Source organism: Gymnodraco acuticeps, unplaced genomic scaffold (genome assembly GCF_902827175.1).
Source record: "Gymnodraco acuticeps unplaced genomic scaffold, fGymAcu1.1, whole genome shotgun sequence".
Taxonomy (NCBI): domain Eukaryota; kingdom Metazoa; phylum Chordata; class Actinopteri; order Perciformes; family Bathydraconidae; genus Gymnodraco; species Gymnodraco acuticeps.
In genome coordinates this window covers 191,384-211,311 of record NW_022991818.1, presented here as the reverse complement: position 1 = coordinate 211,311, position 19,928 = coordinate 191,384, and the positions used below count along the sequence as shown (strand labels likewise).

Sequence of the window (19,928 nt, the reverse complement as noted above, 5' to 3'; positions counted from 1 at the left end):
TGACAACATGCCCTCAGGCTGATAGTCTAAAACTCATTGGTCCTTACAAAGATAGAGGTACAAGAGCCAACAAGCACTCAGACATACCACATACAAACATATATGAACGAAAACATATGCACATGCCATGCAGTATATAAACTCCTTAATGTACTACCTAAACAATCGCATATCTTACATTTAAAAGTTGTGACACATGTTTAATGTACCCTAAACCTGTCTCCACACAAATGACTGCAGTCTTTCTTTTAAAGATGTGTTTAAAGGAAACATAAAATCCCACTTGTTCTTGAATTTCTTTCCCACTGACTGATGAAGATACTTTTGTTGTGGCCTCTGTGCAACATCAGGAGATCATGAGCCCTGCCCTCAAGGAAAGGAGGAAGTGATTGATACATGTGTATTGTGTGTGTGTGTGTGTGTGTGTGTGTGTGTGTGTGTGTGTGTGTGTGTGTGTGTGTGTGTGTGTGTGTGTGTGTGTGTGTGTGTGTGTGTGTGTGTGTGTGTGAGTGTGTGTGTGTGTGTGTGTGTTAAATATAGCAAAGTGACTGTGGCAGAGAAGAAGTCACACCACCAGACATACACGGCAATGAGAGAAAAAGAGGAAGGTGTGTGTGTGTGTGTGTGTGTGTGTGTGTGTGTGTGTGTGTGTGTGTGTGTGTGTGTGTGTGTGTGTGTGTGTGTGTGTGTGTGTGTGTGTGTGTGTGTGTGTGTGTGTGTGTGGTAGTGGTAGTGGTAGTAGTAGTGGTAGTAGTAATAATAGAGAGAGAGAGAGACACACACACACACAAATAAACACATGTCCACATTTAGGCAATAAAACCCCTTAAAGTAACAGTGGAACAGTGCACACACACACACACACACACACACACACACACACACACACACACACACACACACACACACACACACACACACACACACACACAGCTCATGAAGACGCATCCTCACTTCTGCTTCTGACCACAGACACTGAAGCAGCTGACCTCATCGCTGTGATACCAGTTTAACACCTGCAGGTAGGAGATACATTTTCTAAGTCTGATTCAACAGATGAGATTTGTTAAACATCGGTAAAAATATCTAACACTTTTGTTGGCAGATAGTAAACATTTGTGTTTTTCTTAAATTAAACAGGGGCTGTTATCTATAAAAAGAGAGGTGTTGTAAACAGGGTAGCAGATGCATTTTCCGTCCTTGGGCACTAGAATAAAATCTCAAGAAAGAAGAGGAAATTAATATTATAATTTAAGGGAGACATAGTTTGTCGGTTATCACTGGTGGCCTACAACCATAGAAACTCAATCAAGTATCCTCTTTATCATGCTTGACTCCTCAACCATCAACACATTTTAGCTTTCCACTCTGATAATGGTGATGTTGCCTGACAAAAATAGATATAAAGTAGAGTGCTGAAATTATTTTGACTGACAGTGTGCGAAAAGAGTCCCCCACTTTAACACTTTATCTAAAAGGGACAATGCACAATGGATAAAATACTATAATACAAATGCATATTTAGCTATCAACGTGTTGGTCAGTTCATGTACTGTAGGTGCTAGTAAAAATAATACAAAGGGGAAGTATTTGTGATTTACAAGTTTATTGTTGTTGTTTTTTTTCTCAGAAAATGACTTAGGAAGTAGATAGTTGTTCCCTTCTCTGTAAGTAGTTTTCAGTGGACTAAAATGGTAAAAAAAGTAAGACCAAACGGTTTCAGCTATCATGTTTTTTTTCTTTCCATTACCAGCACCCTCATAATTATCCTGTGAGCCTCTTCAGGGGTCCTGACTTGCATGTTGGAAAACACTGATTCACTGTATCTATAAAATAGCCACATTATGGGAAATAGAAACAGAGAGCATCAGTTAGATTATGGTTTATGCTTCTTAGTCTCTATCACTCAACCAATAAGCATTCATTTTGTGATGTGGTGCTCAAACAACATTTAACTGCTTTTATTGTAGTCAAGGCCTACACTACAAAAGAGGGCAGTTCTAACAAAGAAGCCATAATATCTTCTGCAAATCAACAACATTTGGTGCTGAGACCAAAAGAGTAAAACGTGTTAGCCAAAGCTCTGAGCAGCTCAGGGCAAAATGTGATACCAGTTTGAAAAAGTTAAAATGGTTCTGAAAAGGAGGTCTTCATTTAGCCCAGGTAATTTCCTTTTGCCAGCGCTACAAAGATAGAGGCTGCTGCTGCTGTGTCGTAGGCAGGGCCGTCCCTCCACTACAGGCCGATCATGCAGACTGCGTGGTGCCTCACCTTGCGGAGGGGGCCTCATCTTGAGGAGGGTGCCTCAACTGAGCCGACAATGCGCTTATGCGGCGCAATTAGTGTGGCGCGGCACGGTTTCCACTAGCTAAACTACTGTTTTTAAGAAGCCAATAGACATGAAAGCCGAGAGACCAAAATAAATAACGGAAGCTATTGGTGTTATTAACGCGTTAACTTGACAGCCCTGATATATATACATATATATATATGCATTTATTATTTTCTTGGCCTTTTATTTGTTTTTTCTCCAGTTTTCTTTATTTCTTTGTGCTCCTTAATTTCTATTTGTTTTTGACGCAATAATGCCAATGTTGTATTAGGATGATTCACGGGAGGGCTACTTCCCATAAGCTATGCTTCAGCCCTCCCGCTTCTACTCATTTTGTTTATCTTTGTGTGTATGAATTATACTTTTTTCTTTTTTGGATGAATTAGTAGAATACAAATATAAGGGCTCTGTTCTTGGTCCCCTCCTCTTCTCCCTGTACACAAACTCGCTCGGATCAGTCATTAGCCCGCATGGTTTTTCTTACCACTGCTATGCTGATGACACCCAAATAATTCTGTCCTTTCCCCGCTCAGAGACCCAGGTCGTTGCACGCATCTCTGCTTGTCTAGCTGACATCTCTCAGTGGATGTCTGCTCACCACCTCAAGCTCAACCTTGACAAGACTGAGCTGCTCTTCCCACTCTTGACCTAACAATCAACATCGGCACCTCAGTTGTTTCCCCGACTCAGACTGCAAGGAATCTGGGTGTGACCCTAGATAACAACCTGTCCTTCACTGCAAACATCGCTGCTACAACCCGTTGCTGCAGATACACGCTTTACAACATCAGGAAGATACGTCCCCAGCTGACTCAGAAAGCGACTCAGGTTCTGGTCCAGGCTCTCGTCATCTCACGCCTAGACTACTGCAACTCCCTCCTGGCTGGTCTACCTGCATGTGCCATCCGTCCTCTGCAGCTCATCCAGAATGCAGCGGCTTGTCTGGTCTTCAACCTTCCTAAATTCTCCCACACCACTCCGCTCCTCCGCTCCCTTCACTGGCTTCCGGTAACTGCTAGAATCCACTTCAAGACACTGGTACTTGCTTACCATGCTGCGAATGGATCTGGCCCTTCCTACATCCAGGACATGGTTAAACCGTACACCCCAGCGCGTGCACTACGCTCTGCATCAGCCAAACGACTCGTTGCGCCCTCGCTGCGAGGGGGACCCAAGTTCCCATCGGCGAAAACACGTGGGTTTGCTGTCCTGGCTCCAAGATGGTGGAATGAGCTCCCCATTGACATCAGGACGGCAGATAGCTTGCACATCTTCCGGCGCAAACTGAAAACTCATCTCTTTCGACTCCACTTCGAGCGTTAGAACTATTAACGAAGCACTTTTATACTAATAAAGGACTGGCTTACCTAAAGCCAGCTGAGTAGCACTTGAAATGTTTGGCTCTATGAAACCTGATGTACTTATATGATTCTGTTTTCTTCAAGGTTGTGTCTTCCTGGTCGAATGTACTTATTGTAAGTCGCTTTGGATAAAAGCGTCAGCTAAATGCAATGTAATGTAATGTAATGTAATAAATTCAAAAGAAATTCAAAAAATGTCGTGCAGCGGTTTTATCAGATAAGCACACGAAATATTTCCAATTCAAACTGATAACCATAACGTAAATAAAACTCCCGTAAGAAAGATAGAATATATTAATATTAAATAGCCTAAAATATTGTATTGTTGACAACTATAGCTACAGTTCTTCTTCTTCACTGTGAGCATTGCTGCAATTTTTAATGATTTACATCCACCTGTATACTAATTGGTAAAAATTGTTCCCAACCTTAAAAAGATGCTCCATAGCGCTACTATTGGTTTAAAACTCCACTATTGTTGCCTGAATCTGTTATTATGTTGAAATCTACCAAATCCTAAGGAAACTTCCTTAATCTCGTTCCACTTTTAGTTTTCTTATCTGTTTCCCCAAGAAGTCGAAGTCATTCTCTTCTTTACATGCGCTCTTCGGTTATTCATATGAGGCGACAGGCGATGACATGTTTTTCTTTTTTTTCTTTCTTCTAAGCTTAAAGGAAGTTCTATAGTTGCTGCACTTTTCTTGTTTCCCCTTTGAGGGCAGCCGTTTCCTTCTGTAATCTACAGAAACACACTTAATTTCTCAACTGGATTGTTTTAGTTTTATTTTGAAGCTCAACTGCAGTTGCTCCCATTGGTAAGGTTACTTTTAATATATGAAATGTTATCTGCTTGTCCTCAGCCTCATTGAACCAAATATCTGGTTGGCCTTCTCTGCCATCTTTGATTTCTCACAAAATGTTACTGTGGTATCTTGCTATTTATATCAACAACCATTTAATGTCTTCATGTCAGATGTCACTGTGTGTCATATGCAACCCGGTATCACGGCAAGACGTGAACATGTGACGATTTACCATGCTGCCTGGGAGACGTGAACATGTCACGATTTCGTCCCTTCAAACGTGACAGTTACACGGTATTGTTAACCCATGTTAACCAGTGGAGAAATAACCGGAAATGCCAAGCAAATGCTACCCCGACGTAATGATTTATTTTTTAATAGTCACACTCGATTACAGCGATATTATTGTTGCCCCAGCTGGTCGACACCTCTTTTAGCATAAACAAAGGCTACATTAATGTATTAAATCGATGTTAATCTATGCGTGTAGATGTGGAATTAACGGACGTGACGTTGTGCGATTGCGTTGCCAGGCAACAGCTTCGGTTCATGTTAATTTACAAACTTAATTTACAACGTTTTAAAGTTGTCGGCCTCTAGTGCTCCCGTTGAATGCAAACGTTACAGATGGTCGTTTATTCACAAATAACCCTCTCTGTAAAATCCTAAATTGTAGGATAGTTTGGCCATTAAAACGCTTTATGATTATATTTCTAGCGAGAAGTATATATTGTACTTTTAGAATCCACGTCCAGTCGTTATGTAGGATCTATAGTTTGATAGATATTACGAAGATGATTTGAGGTTTCGTCAGGAGAACGTGTATATGCGGCAAGCTTCCATGTAAAGTTACGGGTTGAAAACAGTATTTCCGGTCTCGACGTTTTCATAATAAAACCAATGATCAAATGATTTAACAGTGATATCTGCAGTACTCATCCACTAAAAAACATCAGTTTATCCTAGTTAATTATACGACATTAATTGGTTTAAATTGTGTACAATGCTTTTGTGTTTTTCCCATAGGGTTTTCTCTTTCGATTCTGAGAGACACATTTATTTTTTCAGAGGTTTTGATAGGCTAAAATCACGCCGCAATGCACGTCGGGATATGGTGTTTATGTGATATGAAATCGGAAAACATTTTTAAAAATAATAATAATACTTTATTCCGAGTGTTCTTGCTTTTCTCTTTGAAAGTCATCACATAACGGCATTGTAATACACGGTTCGGCTGCATTAAATATTACATATCTGCCGTAGATATGTATTTATAGAGCCCTGATCAGAAGACCTTTTGACAAACTGGAAGAGATTCCGCCAAAACTGAATACGTGACGTGGACCATAAAATATCACCAATTAAACAACATCTTCCATTTCTTTTCACACAATACGTCTCCTTGCAGTATCAACACTAATTCGGCTGACTTTTATATTTGATCCAATTAGTAGATAGTCTGTATTTACACCATAACGGTGCACAGCTGATAGAAAGGGATTTTGTTGTAGTTTTTAAAGATATTACTGATTTTCTGAACTACCTTTCCAACTCCTCATGCAGTTGACTGTTACAGGTCTATAAAAGTTTATGGTACAATGCATAAGCTTCACATTGAGAGACTGAAACTGTATTTTCCTTTACCGTTCTGTTTTAATTTCACAATAAAGTGAATAGTCATATTATGTTTGATATTATTATGTTTTATTAACTTGACCACTGGTCTAAATCGTACCTCCTAGTGGTTAAAGCACGTTATTGAATTTAGTTGTTGAATAAGTTTAATTTTTATGAAAACATTTCAATATTAAGAGTAGCCTACATACAAAATAGGGGTCAATGATAGAAATATAGAATAGAAAATATCAAGAAGATACTGTAGTGATCTCTACAATAAAACCGTTTAGTGCAGGACGTCCAAAGATATTAACAGGTGGATGTGCAAAACAGACAAACTGATAAGGCTGAATTTTACTCAGGTGTAACGAAAGTCTGATTTAAAGGTTGTTTATATTTCACATCATTAATCAGAATCTGCAAAGTAACAAAAATAAATGTAATAGAGTAAAAATACCAGGTTGACCTCTGAATTGTAGTGGAGTAGAACAAAGTAGTACATGCTGCTGTAACAAAAACATTTCCCAACTTGGGATCAATAAAGTATCTTATCTTAAGATGATCGATGGCTACTGCCATATTTGCTAAATGTGCATTTGAACCTTGACAAGTGCATGTTTCAGGCTTATCAATTAACAACAGGAGGGGTCACAGACATAAGACCAGCTGTTAAATAAAGCTCTTCTGACCTTAGCTGTCATGTGGGTATATTAATGCTGCCCATTATGGGCACAAGCAATTTTCACCCATGTATTAATTATATGTTTTAAATTTGATAACACCAATGTGTTTCGTATCCCCTAAACCTCCAGGGATGTATACAGTTTAATACTGGCAACTTCTAATTGTGGGAAATACGAAAACGTCTTATAAAACTACAATTCCCAGTAGAGACGTGCCATAGAACATATTGCGAAACACACAATAGCCAGCATGTGTAATTCTGGGGGGGAGGGCTGGGCTGGACCCGTCCAAGTCCAGTTTTGGATAGTCTGGCGTGGTTCCATTCCATTTCAAAGAGCTGTTTGACATTCGGCGTAACCTGGGCTGCTTCTCAGGTCGACTATTTTCATTTCCTCGCTCCTCGGTCCTCGGTCTCACCGGAAGTTGATTTGCCTGCGCCATCTTGAGTACCGTCCTATGGCTCTTATTTCTGCCGGAGGACCGAGGATCGAGGAGCGAGGAGCGATCATGGAGGAGCGATAACCGAGGAACCACCAGACCATCCTCCGATGAAATCCTCAGATACTCCCCCCGCCCCCTTACTGTGTATCGCTCACTGATTGGACGAGGCAGTGCATGCACTGATCTGATGCTTCTTGACATGAGAGCAGAGTGAAGAAAATACATGAACCTCACGGGAGTCACTCCTCAGTTTATACCGTGTTTTGTTTCAATTCATGTATCATTTAGTTACAAATATGTGATATATCTGAACAACAAAGTGGTCAAAAATCATTTAATTCATTTTTTGGAAACATTTTCATGATCGCTTTTTTCGTTTTACATTTTCATTTATTGTCATTTCCATTCAGTCAGTCATTAAGTGCTATTAAAATGTTAATATGCTACATATCCACACAAACACACAAAGTGTGCAATCCAATGAATGTTAATCTAACTGGGTTTTGATAGATAACATATCTCTTTTTCTTCTCTCAATTATTTTATTTCTATTGTGCACTCTAATCAATATTAATCAAACTATTGTACGTTTATAAATTTTAAGAATGGCGTTTATCTTTTTTGAGAATACAAATGATAAAAATGTTTGTGTCAGTAAATGTGTACTAACAGAGGCGGGGGGGGTGTGGAAATAACGGGGACAGAGCTGCTGTCAGACGATCAGCTGTGCGGCGTCATCACAAACGGACGTCGCTTCACGTGACGCTCCGGAGGAAAGGACGTCCCATTGCTCTTAAAACTCATTTCCCTGCTTCTCGTGGTTTCCTTGCGTCCCTCCATGCTTCCCTGGTGGGAGGGACTAAACGCAGGGAAACTACGCAAGTGAGGGAAGCAAGGATTTCATTTAATAGACCTGAGAAGCAGCCCTAGTCGTACTGCCACTCCAACATCCAATCACAGAGCTTGAGGGCTAATCACGGGGTTTGTAAAGCAAGGCGGATGTTGTAGTCCCAAACGATAGCTGGGGATTCTGGGTAGTGTAGTGTCTTCGGAAACTCTGTAGTGTCTAAACTCCGAAAAAACTATTTGTTTCTCCGAATCGAAGGTTAAAAACACAAAAGCATTGTACACAATTTAAACCAATCAATATTGTGTAATTAACAAGGATAAACTGATGTTTTTTAGTGGATGAGTAATGGAGATCATTTGACAGTGTGGGGAATACTTCCGGTTTTATTATGAAAACTTCGAGACCGGAAATACTGTTTTCACCCATGCTAACTTTACATGGAAGCTGCCCCATATACAGTACACGTTCTCCTGGCGAGACCTCAAATTATCTTCGTATATCTATCAAACTGTAGATCCTACACATCCACTGGACGTAGATTATAAAAGTACAATATACACTTCTCGCTAGAAATCTAATAAAAAAGCATTTTAATGGCCAAACTATTCCACAATTTAGGATTTTCCAGAGGGTAATTTGTGAATAAACGACCCTCCGGAGCGTTTGCAATCGACAGGAGCATGTTGTTTCTTACACGACCACTAGAGGTGCTACACTTTAAAACGTGACTCTGGTTCGTATTTAGCTGCTGAACAAGAATCGACCTATATGGTCGTTTTTTGTAGGAGGACAGGCTGTTAAAAACATGTTAGAAGGCCTCACGAAATACTTTAATGCAAATTAAAATGTAAATGTGAAGGAATGTGTGTATAACAAAATACATCGGTGATAAACGAAACCGGAAACAGACGTAGGCAAGATCCTCAGCTCGATGGTTGGATGGTTTAGCCGCAATGCATGCTGGGATTTGGTGTTTATGTGATGTGAAATCTGAAAACGTTTTTTAAAAATACAATAATACTTTATTCCGAGTGTGCTTGCTTTTCTCTTTGAAAGTCATCACATAACGGCATTGTAATATACGGTTCGGCTGCATTAAATATGACATATCTGCCGTAATTCTCTATATATAGAGCCCTGCTGAGAAGACTTCTGGACAAACAGGAGAACTGCCGCCAAAACTGAAAACGTGACGCGGATCATAAATATATAAGCAATTATACAAACATCTTACATTTCTTTTCACACAATGCGTCTCCTTGCAGTATCAACACTAATTCGGCTGACTTTTATATTTGATCCAATTGGTAAATAGGCTGTAATTACACCATAACGGTGCACAGCTGATAGAAAGGGACACCTGGTGGTTGAAGAACGTTATTGAATTTTATTATTTTATTATTAGATATTAATAGGATCCCTATAAAGTATATTCATTACTCGTTATTCTCTACTAATAGTTCATTAAAGACTGTATATATTGACTAGTTTGCACATCCCTTTCAAGATTTCAAGATTTTCTAAGCTAAGGTTTATTGACATATCATATTATACACAACTACGGTGTAGTTATGCAATGAATGAAAAACTTGGGTCGCAGGTTCCTCAACAGTGCATTACAAGACATCTATCAATATGTGTGTATACCTCCACCATTAAACTGTCATTCTGCACATTTCTTATCTACATACGTCTTATAAGAGTATAATACATATGTATAATATCAGTTTAATAATAAACAAATAAGTGCTTAAACATAGTTAACATTGCAGGAAAGCAATATATTAGACGTTAAGTACTTTGTCAGGCTTAATATTTATCTGTAGATACAAATGTCACTGTGTGTGCTGTGTGCTCTGCATGTGTGACCATTAAAGAATCAGAATCAGAATACCTTTATTAGTTCCACAGAGGGGAAATGTGCAGCGTTACAGCAGGAAAGAGCCACAGACAGCTTAGTATTGCATATCTTACATGCGTTAAAAAAGTACTAAGTTATAATAAAATAAACAATATGCTAAAAAAGTACTAAGTTATAATATAATCAACAATATGCTAAAAAAAAGATAAAAAGTTACATAATTTTCAAAAATACAGATAAAAAACAAAACGGCATATATATTGATTTAGTGGCCAGGTATAAATTATACAGTTATTAATGGCATATATATATTGCACATATAGCACATATTGCACAAAGTTGGTTTGTATTTAGCAGCAAGGGGTGTTATAGTCTGTGTTGTGGTGTGTGTAGGAGGGTCTACAAGGGGCAGTGCTGGTTGTAAAGTCTGACCGCTGCAGGAAGGAAGGACCTGCGGTTTCAAGAGGGTTTCATCCCTCCATATTCTTCTTAAAGCTTTTTTCTTATTCAAAAGAAGACCTTAACCTAAAGTACTCTTTAATGTTTAAATTAAGCCTTATTAGTTTGTCTGTTTTGCACATCCTCCTATTAATATCTAATAATAAAATAATACAATTCAATAACGTGCTTTAACCACCAGGTGTCCCTTTCTATCAGCTGTGCACCGTTATGGTGTAAATACAGCCTATCTACCAATTGGATCAAATATAAAAGTCAGCCGAATTAGTGTTGATACTGCAAGGAGACGTATTGTGTGAAAATAAATGTAAGATGTTGTTTAACTGCTTATATATTTATGATCCACGTCACGTTTTCAGTTTTGGCGGCAGTTCTCCTGTTTGTCCAGAAGTCTTCTCATCAGGGCTCTATAAATAAAGAACTACGGCAGATATGTAATATTTCATGCAGCCGAACCGTGTGTTACAATGCCTTTATGTGATGACTTTCAAAGAGAAAAGCAAGCACACTCGGAATAAAGTATTATTGTATTTTTAAAAAACTTTTTCAGATTTAAAATCACATAAACACCAAATCCCAGCATGCATTGCGGCTAAACCATCCAATCATCGAGCTGAGGATCTTGCCTACGTCTGTTTCCGGTTTCGTTTATCACCGATGTATTTTGTTATACACACATTCCTTCACATTTACATTTTAATTTGCATTAAAGTATTTCGTGAGGCCTTCTAACATGTTTTTAAATATAACTACGGTTGTAGTTGAAGAGTTTGTAAATTAACATGAACCGAAGCTGTTGCTTGGCAACTCAATCGTACATCGTCACGTCCGTTAATTCCACATCTACACGCATAGATTAACATCGATTTAATACATTAATGTAGCCTTTGTTTCTGCTAAAAGAGGTGTCGACCAGCTGGGGCAACAAGAAAATCGGCGTAATCGAGTGTGACTATTAAAAAATAAATCATTACGTCGGGGTAATGCTTGGCATTTCCGGTTATTTTTCCACTGGTTAACAATACCGTGTCAATTTCCGGTTATTTTTCCACTGGTTAACAATACCGTGTAACTGTCACGTTTGAAGGGACGAAATCGTGACATCTTCACGTCTCCCAGCATGGTAAATCGTCACATGTTCACGTCTTGCCGTGATACCGGGTTGGTCATATGATCTGTTGCATTCCCAATGTGCGGCAACAGACAGGGTGAACCGACAGATGCTAGGTCATGGATGTTTGATACTTAACTGGTAAACACTTTTATTTCCCCCCAAAACAGTCCATGGAGCCTTCTTAACCTGATGACCTCTAAGTGTTACTTGATTTATTTGTTTTATTCAGCGAGGCTGGCATTTTTTTCATGGATGTGAAAATGTTGGCCATGGTCTTGACAAACTTAGATACAAGCATAAATGTTGCATATTTGTCTTTTAACCTTATAGTGAAAGGTTGATTTTGTTTTATCTCTACATGTCTTGCTTATAGCAGATAGAGTTTGTCCAGTCTTAAACGTCAATACATTTAAGACTGAGAACAAAATGAATCCTAGCTACACAAAGGGCTTCTTGTCCATATTGCCTTTTTAAGTCCAGTTTAAACGTGAGCCAAATACTTTATACTACATTTAAATACAATACAATATTAACTAGATACAATCTATACATACAAAGCTATAGTCTGATAGTATTCAGACACAAAACTCTGATGTCATGCCATGAGTTGTTGCTGATATTTTTAATTGCCACCCTTGTTTAGATTCAGTAATTATGTTAAAGGTCTCTTAGTTGTCCCTTTTAGCAGTTAATGTGACACGGATAATTGAATTAAAGCTGAAAATAAATGCTTAATAAATGCTTGCAAGTTGACTGAAAGATGTTTTTCTTGCACGTCTTCTTCTTGTTTGGAGTTTTTAGCATGAAAGCAAACGAGGAAGTAATCTAAAACAACGGCGTTCACACCGACCCTGTGCGGCTAAAGCGAACCCTTTTTATCCCCTTTGGTTCCAGTTTGTTTCGGTTTATTAGTAACTGTTGTGCGTACTAAACTGGTCATACTTAAAGAAACACAATTTGTATCTGTCACAGAAACATAGCGAGTTATGGTAATTGTATTGCCTATAAAAAAAATTATTTTCCTTTTTTAATTGGGTAACTATTATCCTATTTGTGCATACAATCTAGCTTATGGCGTATTTCCACTGCAGGGCCTCGCACGGCTTAGTACGGTATAGTTAGGCCTTGGTAGGCCAGGCTCACTTGCCTCATGCTGCGTTTCCATTACAGTTTAGGAACTGGGGTAGTAACTATAGAAACGCAGTGTAGGCGGAGCCGTGACGTCATCTTCAATTCGAAACACAAAACCAACATCAGCCGTTAGCTGTCAGCCCTCAGAGCTCACAGCTCTTCATATCTGTTCAGAAACTAGACAAAAGTTAAACAAGTACAAACCACAGACTGTCTGTGTCATGGCGAATACAGTCGCTGGTTTATTTATGTCTGTATAGGCCGTTGTTGTGAGTGTGGATGGTCGGAGCATATATAACGTTAGCTTAGCCGATCTCCATTTAGAACAGTGGTTCTCAACTGGTGGGTCGCGACCCAAAAGTGGGTCGCGGACCCGTTTCGAGTGGGTCGCGGATGTGTGAGTGAAGAAAAAAAAAAAATGTAAAAAAAAAAATTGGAATTGGAATTTTTTTGGGGGGAAATGTCAAACTTTTATTTTGAAGGCCCGATTTTCTAACGCTGTGCATGCAGTCGGCGTTGGACTGGAAGTACCGGAGACCATAAACGGTTTTGAAAACTTCTCTCACATAGTGATCATCTTCTCAATAAAATATCTTTGCTGATGTTTTTTCGAGTCTTCTGGCCAATCGGAAGTCCCCACGGAGAATAACTTTGCGGTAGAACTCTTCTTTATATATCCATGGTTACAACTTCAGATAGAAATCAACACATAATGAAATATGACCCCCGGCCCCGGTCTGATGACTGACAGGTCACAGAACAAAGGGAGCTATCTACCCTTACCCACAATTTAAAGTAAGTCACACAGACTATCTCCTCTTTACTCTTCTCGCAGCAAGATGTCAGAACAAAGTGAAAAACAAACAATGGCATAAAATATTATTAATATGTCGGGTAGCTAGTAATAGATTTATTTATTTTCTTCTCAGAGTGTACCAGAATGCATAGTTTATGTTAGTATTTCTAAAAATCTCCTAGGGGAGAATCCCCCCAGACCCTGGAGTTGGGTTTTCAGCATGTGTGCCTTTTTATATAGTTCAGCTTTGATTCCATCATCTCATTAAACCTTTTTTAAAAGCATACTTTAGTTCTGTGAAGGGATATAAGGGATATATGCACTGTACTTCACTTTTATTAATATTGTATGCTGAAAAGCGTATATTACAGCACGATTTTTTGTTGAATAGATTTGAGTGCTTCAAAATGTTGGGTCGCGATGTATTGACTAAGTAAAAAGTGGGTCCCGAGGCCTGTTGAGAACCACTGATTTAGAAAACACGCATTTTAAAAGGTTTTTCACCTGCCGTCTGTCTGCAGACTTGTCAAAGCATTAATTCATAGTTTTTACTAACAGGTATCAGTATGTTGTTACTTCGGCATCATTTTGAAACGTGTATTACAATTAAATCACGGTCAAATATGTTCATTTTGTTGTAGTTGCCAGCGATTCTCTCACTAGTTTAGCATACTCAGCCCGGTTGTTGGTCCGGAAAGAACCTCGATTTTGGAGAGCCAGAAAAACTGTGAAAAAGTACCCGCTAGCCGGAACTACGCCTAGTGGAAACGCAACCAAAAACGGGCACGGCACGGCTTAAACCACGCTCCGCGCTGTAGTGGAAATGCGCCACTAGTGTAGTGTAATACCAGAGTGTACTGCATGATACAGCCCAGCTGTGCTGTGATTGGCTAGTACACATTAGTTTATTTTCAGTAACCAGTTTAGCTAGCTAACTAGCCATAGGCTTGTGAAATACAAAAACTTAAATGGGCCCTATTATACTTTTTGGGGTTTTCCCTTTCCTGTAGTGTGTCATAGGTTTTTGTGCATGTAAATGGTCTACAAGTTCCCTCCAGAGTTTCTAATATTTTGACTGTGTTGTATTCTCTTTTTCCAGCCACACAATGTCTCTCAATGCCTCCTTTCCACTCCTTAACCCTTCCAAGAATGACCAGGCATCAATTAAGGACGCTGAAGCCATCATGAAAAACGTCTCCATGGTCCTCTACGCTCTGACTGTTCTGCTTGGCATCCCAGGGAACTCCATGGTGATCTGGGTGGTTAGATTCAAGCTCAAGGTGGATTCAAAGAGTATTACGAGTTACAAATGTATAAAAATGAAATATTTTCCTGAAGCTGATTGTCCTATTCTTGTTGTGTCTGCTAAGGATCAGCTCAGTGTAAACAAGAATTACAAACTAACTTTTAACATGTCTATCTCCCTTTGAGTATGAGCATAATACAAAGCAATAGCAGTTCATCTGTTTTCCTCTTTATTGACTTTTATTATTGCTTTGCTTCTGTTTTTCCTCCTCCTCAGCTAAATGTAACCAACGTTTGGCTGTTGAATCTGGCAATAGCGGACTTGATCTTCTGCATCACGCGAATCTTATCCCTCACCAAGAACCTCTTCTTCGACCACTGGCCATTCGGCACCTTCATCTGCAAGTTCAACGGCTTCTTCAAGTACGCTAACATGTTCTGCTCCGTCTTCCTGTTGGCTGTGATCAGTCTGGACCGAGCCCTCTGCGTCTGGCATCCCGTCCTCACCAAGCGGCGTCGCACCATATGGGCCGCCAGGGTGGTGGCTTTCTGCGTCTGGTGCTCAGCGATTATCTTTAGCACTCCATACTTTGTCTACCGCAAAGTCTACCTGGGGAAGAACAACCTGAGCAAGTGCTCTATGGAGGTGAAGGAGGGGAACACCATTGCTAAACCAATTCTCTACTCAATCCGTTTCCTCTGTGGCTTCATGATGCCTTTCCTGGTCATCCTTATCTGTTACATCCTTGCCGCAATTGGTATCCGTCGAACCCGCCTCACAGGGAAGTCCCGCCCCCTGCGCATATTGGCATCATTAGTTGCTGCCTTCTTCCTCTGCTGGGCGCCATACCACTGCCTCCTGCTGGTGAAGATGGTGGACAGTAAGAACACGGTGGTGAAAATCTGGCACCCTGTGGCGAAGGGTGTCGGCTACTTTAACAGCTGTGTGAACCCGCTGATGTACTTCTGCATTGGGCTGGGAGTGAGGGGGCGGTTAAGGCAGAGTCTGGCGGGGGTGTACAGGAGAGCTCTGGCGGACTATGGGGAGGGACAGGTGACCCAATCCCACGACCAATCTCTGGATGACAGCAGCGGGTCAAAGCACAGTACTGCTATAGTGGCAGGAAGCAGTCTCACAACAGTGGAGGTAGCTAGAGTTTGAGTCTCTTCCAAAGTTTCCTGCATTACTGGTGGTTTTTATTATTAAGTCACACTGGAATGACAGTTGGAGTGTCGTTAGCAGTCTGTGATTTAGATCAAATCTCTCACATATGTTTAGATCAGCTAACTAATTCATAATTGGATCGATACAATTATGATAACCTCCCCTCTAGAGTTAACACAAATGACACATATTGATTATGACAAAACATAGCAGAAACAAAAAGAGTCATTTGTTATGTTTTTATGTCTTTTATAAGAGATTTTACTAAAATATTCTGTACCGTAAAGGAACCCATTAACACCAACATCCCCGGTTGTCATATATGCTGTGTCCCTATATTTTTTTAACAGGGCATTCTTTTGAAAATATCCACCAAGAAAGTCTAATTTACTGTTTATTGTATGTTCATATGTATAGAAGTATTCATAGTACTTGTTCTTGCAGACCATGAAAGTTGTATTAAGTGCCACGGTGATATATTAGAAGGTAAAAAGGTTGGTTATAATAAAAGGAGTAGTATAACGTTTTTAACTGACTTTCTCTGTATTTGTATATATTGGTCAAAGCAATCCTATGTCTAAACTGAAGACCTCATGATGAAGAGAATCATCGGATCGATGTTGATATACTGAGATCGGATTCACAATTTCCTGTAAACTGTGTTGTGATGTTTGTTATTTATGTCACAGATGCAAAGTGGAACTGTGGTTAGTCTGGAGGAATAGGAAAGACGAGAGGGGGAAGTGAGACTATTCAAGGGAAAGCCAGTTATAACACTGAAGGAAAGATGAAATGAAACTGTACATAAAATCCACTTGAAAAACTAGACGAGCTAGAGTGCAGATCTCTGACATGTGTGTCTCCAGGTTAACTTTTCCAACACCAGCCCAAAACTGTCCCACAAGAGCACGGAAATATATTTGTTTAATTTGAGGAGAAACCCTTCCAAACCAAAAATGTGGTTTCTCTAATTTGTAATCCACCAACCAACCACCAAACCAAGTGGCTTGTGTTCTTTCAAAGCAGGCCACTTAATGAGCTGGTTTCTTACAGCAAAACACAGCTAAGAAACGACAGAATATGTTGTCAGTTCAGAAGTTCCGTTAGCTATTAGCTGTTGCTATAAGCACACACAACATAGAGTAAAGACAGCACCACTCATGACGGTTTTAAACAGACAATAAAATACATTTTTCAAAACATTTGAATCATCACAACCCAAGAAGTCCTTTATCATACAGTGATAAATAAGTTCAACAATGATTGATCTTATTGGTCCAGTAATATGGGAGATTAGCCATGGAAAAGGAGGAAATGTAAAGCTAGCAGCGAAAGCAAGATGCCTTTGTGTCATTTGGTTTATATGCATATTATGTGTTCTACCATCAACATTTTGTGTTCTACCATCAGAGTCCAAAGGGTTTCATGAGTGTAATTGTATGCTCTGTGGGCAGATCATTTGTTTCTGTTATGGGACACATGCATATGGAAAATAATAAAAATCAAGCCTTGACCAACGCCACAAACATCAGTCCTTAGCAACAGGCTCATAAAACACAGCAGTACCAGCTCTTCAGATTACTTTCTCCTCACTAAGATACACATATATGCCATCCTGCTGTTTGTCTTTAAAGGTTTTATGGTACTTCTGTTCTGCTGAGTACTGTAGCAGCAGTATTATGATGAAGCTCACAGTGTTACACTTTGATTTAAAGTTCACAGCATAGAGGAATAATCAGCTTATTTCACACTTTTTTGTTGTACATTTCTTCAAAACATCTGTATCATATAATCATACTGTATTACCTTTTAAATACTGTAACATGCAAAATTATTTCACATCATATTTAAACTGTTTTATTGTGCAAAGGTGTCAACAAAGAGGCAAAAAGCTGCAACGTTACCAGTGATGGTGGTCCAAGATCATTTAAAGATTGTTGTAGAGTTTTACTTTTGCTGTCTATTCGCTGGCTATACCCAAGTGCATAATTGGCATTGTCATAATATAATACATTTTAAAAAATGTTTTCAAAGATTTCAGTTTGGTAATTTTCTCTCCAAAACAGCAACTTGGTGCTTTGTCTGAGGCTAAAACTCAATGAATGTAGTTATATCTGCTTCTATAGTACAAAGTCTTCAAGAAATGAGTTTGTCTCTTGGTATGAAATGTGTCGTAAACCTTTGGCATAATGTAAGTAGTACATAGCTCAGCAACATAAATGGCTTGAGGATGAAACCGTCTCCGTATTTAGTCATTTTAAATACATTTTAATTGTAACTGTTAAATGATATGCCTTAACAGAAACCAACACACCTGTAAAAAACAGATCTTATTTTTTATGAAACAACATGGTAATATCCAGCTTCGTAGTTTCTCCTCTGAAAAGATAAAACATTACAAACATACCGAAAATACATTTCTAGTAAGAGCAAATATATAAAGACTGCAGCAGACTGAAAAACAAACAAAATACAATGTATGGTATTCTATCTTTCCTTATTAGATGTACTGCACATGCATACACTCCCATCTGTGAATGAAGGAGTTCATTACAGTTCCCTGGCACATTAACACTATGCACCATACCTGTGGTAGGCTGAGCGATCCACTCAAAATTAAAACTAGCACTCATTTAACAATTAATACTCAGCAATGGAGCTAATTACACAGGAAGGGTTAAAGGCTCCCTGGAGTCATCTGAGTCCTTCTGTTGTTTTTAACAGTGTATGGTGACGTCTGGCTGGCCATTTCACACAACTTAGTGTAAATTAAGCGGCTGAGGTGGAATCTTAATATGATTTTGTTTTTTTCTGTTAGTATAAGATAATACAATTTACTTTGTTGATCCAAAATCGGGAAATTGTGTTCTTAGGAAATAAAAAAGTATTTCAAATGTTTTTTTTCTCCCCAATTTTCGGCGCCCCCGATGGGTTGATGCACCCTTAGCATTCACCTATACTGCCTATGCCAAGGGCCGGCCCTGCAGGTAGGCCACATAATGGATCAGGGTGTATATTCTGAAAAAAACAACAACAATAGAGCAAGAAAGTTATACAGGAACACCCAATCTTTCTAGAACATGAACATAAAACACCTACTCATTTGATTTGATCTGAAAACAGGGGATTACCTGTGGTACAGCATGGCCAAGAACTGGATTATTACCAGGAAGATGAAGGCCAGGATGAACATGAAGCTCACAGGGTCGATGAAGATGTACTCTCCAGTGTACTCCAAGTTAAGATGAATCTTTGGCACCTGGATAAACAAAGTATTTTCTAAGAGCTGGAGAGTGAAGGTCGCTAGTAGCCAGAGGGCGTTGCAGATGAAGTAAACAAAGGTCATCTGTAAACAAAAAGAAGTGTACAAATTATTGGATTGGCAACCTTAATACATTTCCCAGCATCATCATTTCACTAACACTAAAAGCTGATTAATTCACCCATTGAAGACAAATGTACCTTGTTTCTCAACTCCTTGAGTTAATTCGTCATTTGTTCCTGTTTCTTTTTGTTCTCAGGAAGAGGCTCCAGGTATTTGGCGGTCAGATCTATGAAGAACTGCTCCTCTTCCTGCAGAGAATCAAGTGTTATACTTCATGTATTTGTCCTCAATGTAGTGTTGGAAAACATTCTGAATTGTATAACATTGCTGTATTAAATGGTGCCTGACACTATTGAGGTTAGATTATTCTTACAAATCATCAACTAAGAAGAATAAACGCAAAAATGTTCACAGCTTTTGAAAAATCGCATTGCTGTATTTAACATCATTAGATTAAAACACGTGATATTTACATTACATGTCACATGCGACTTACATACTCAATATTGTGGACGATCCCCACAGGAGCAATTTGGGGTGAAGTGTCTTGCCCAGGGACACAACGACATGTTGACTGCAGCGGGGTTTGAACCTGTGACCCCCTGATCCCAACACCAACGCTCAACCCACTGCACCACATGCCTCCCCCCTATTTAGCATGATACCGCTAACCCCCAACAATTGCAGGGGGTACCACTTTACAATAAGACTACCCTTATAAAGGGTTTACGAATAGTTTGTAAT

At 39.3% G+C, this 19,928-nt stretch overlaps 1 protein-coding gene across 2 annotated transcripts; it reads left to right on the top strand.

The window, feature by feature from the left end:
- The first annotated feature begins 967 nt into the window (after positions 1 to 967).
- LOC117535305 (C3a anaphylatoxin chemotactic receptor-like) lies at positions 968 to 18,095 on the top strand. Of its 2 annotated transcripts, none has more exons than XM_034199732.1 (3): positions 968 to 1,022; positions 14,549 to 14,729; positions 14,972 to 18,095. In XM_034199732.1, exons 2-3 carry the CDS (start codon positions 14,556 to 14,558, stop codon positions 15,854 to 15,856), a joined length of 1,059 nt encoding a protein of 352 aa, XP_034055623.1. In that variant the 5' UTR covers positions 968 to 1,022; positions 14,549 to 14,555; the 3' UTR covers positions 15,857 to 18,095. The 2 variants fall into 2 exon arrangements, with proteins under 2 accessions (XP_034055623.1, XP_034055624.1); XM_034199733.1 differs by lacking the exon at positions 968 to 1,022 and adding an exon at positions 4,189 to 4,508.
- Positions 18,096 to 19,928: the final 1,833 nt, after the last annotated feature.

Coding starts and splice junctions, on each gene's coding strand:
- LOC117535305 (XM_034199732.1), top strand. CDS start 14,556: ATGTCTCTCAATGCCTCCTTTCCACTCCTTAACCCTTCCAAGAATGAC. Junction 14,730..14,971: donor TGGTTAGATTCAAGCTCAAG/GTGGATTCAAAG, acceptor CCTCCTCCTCAG/CTAAATGTAACCAACGTTTG.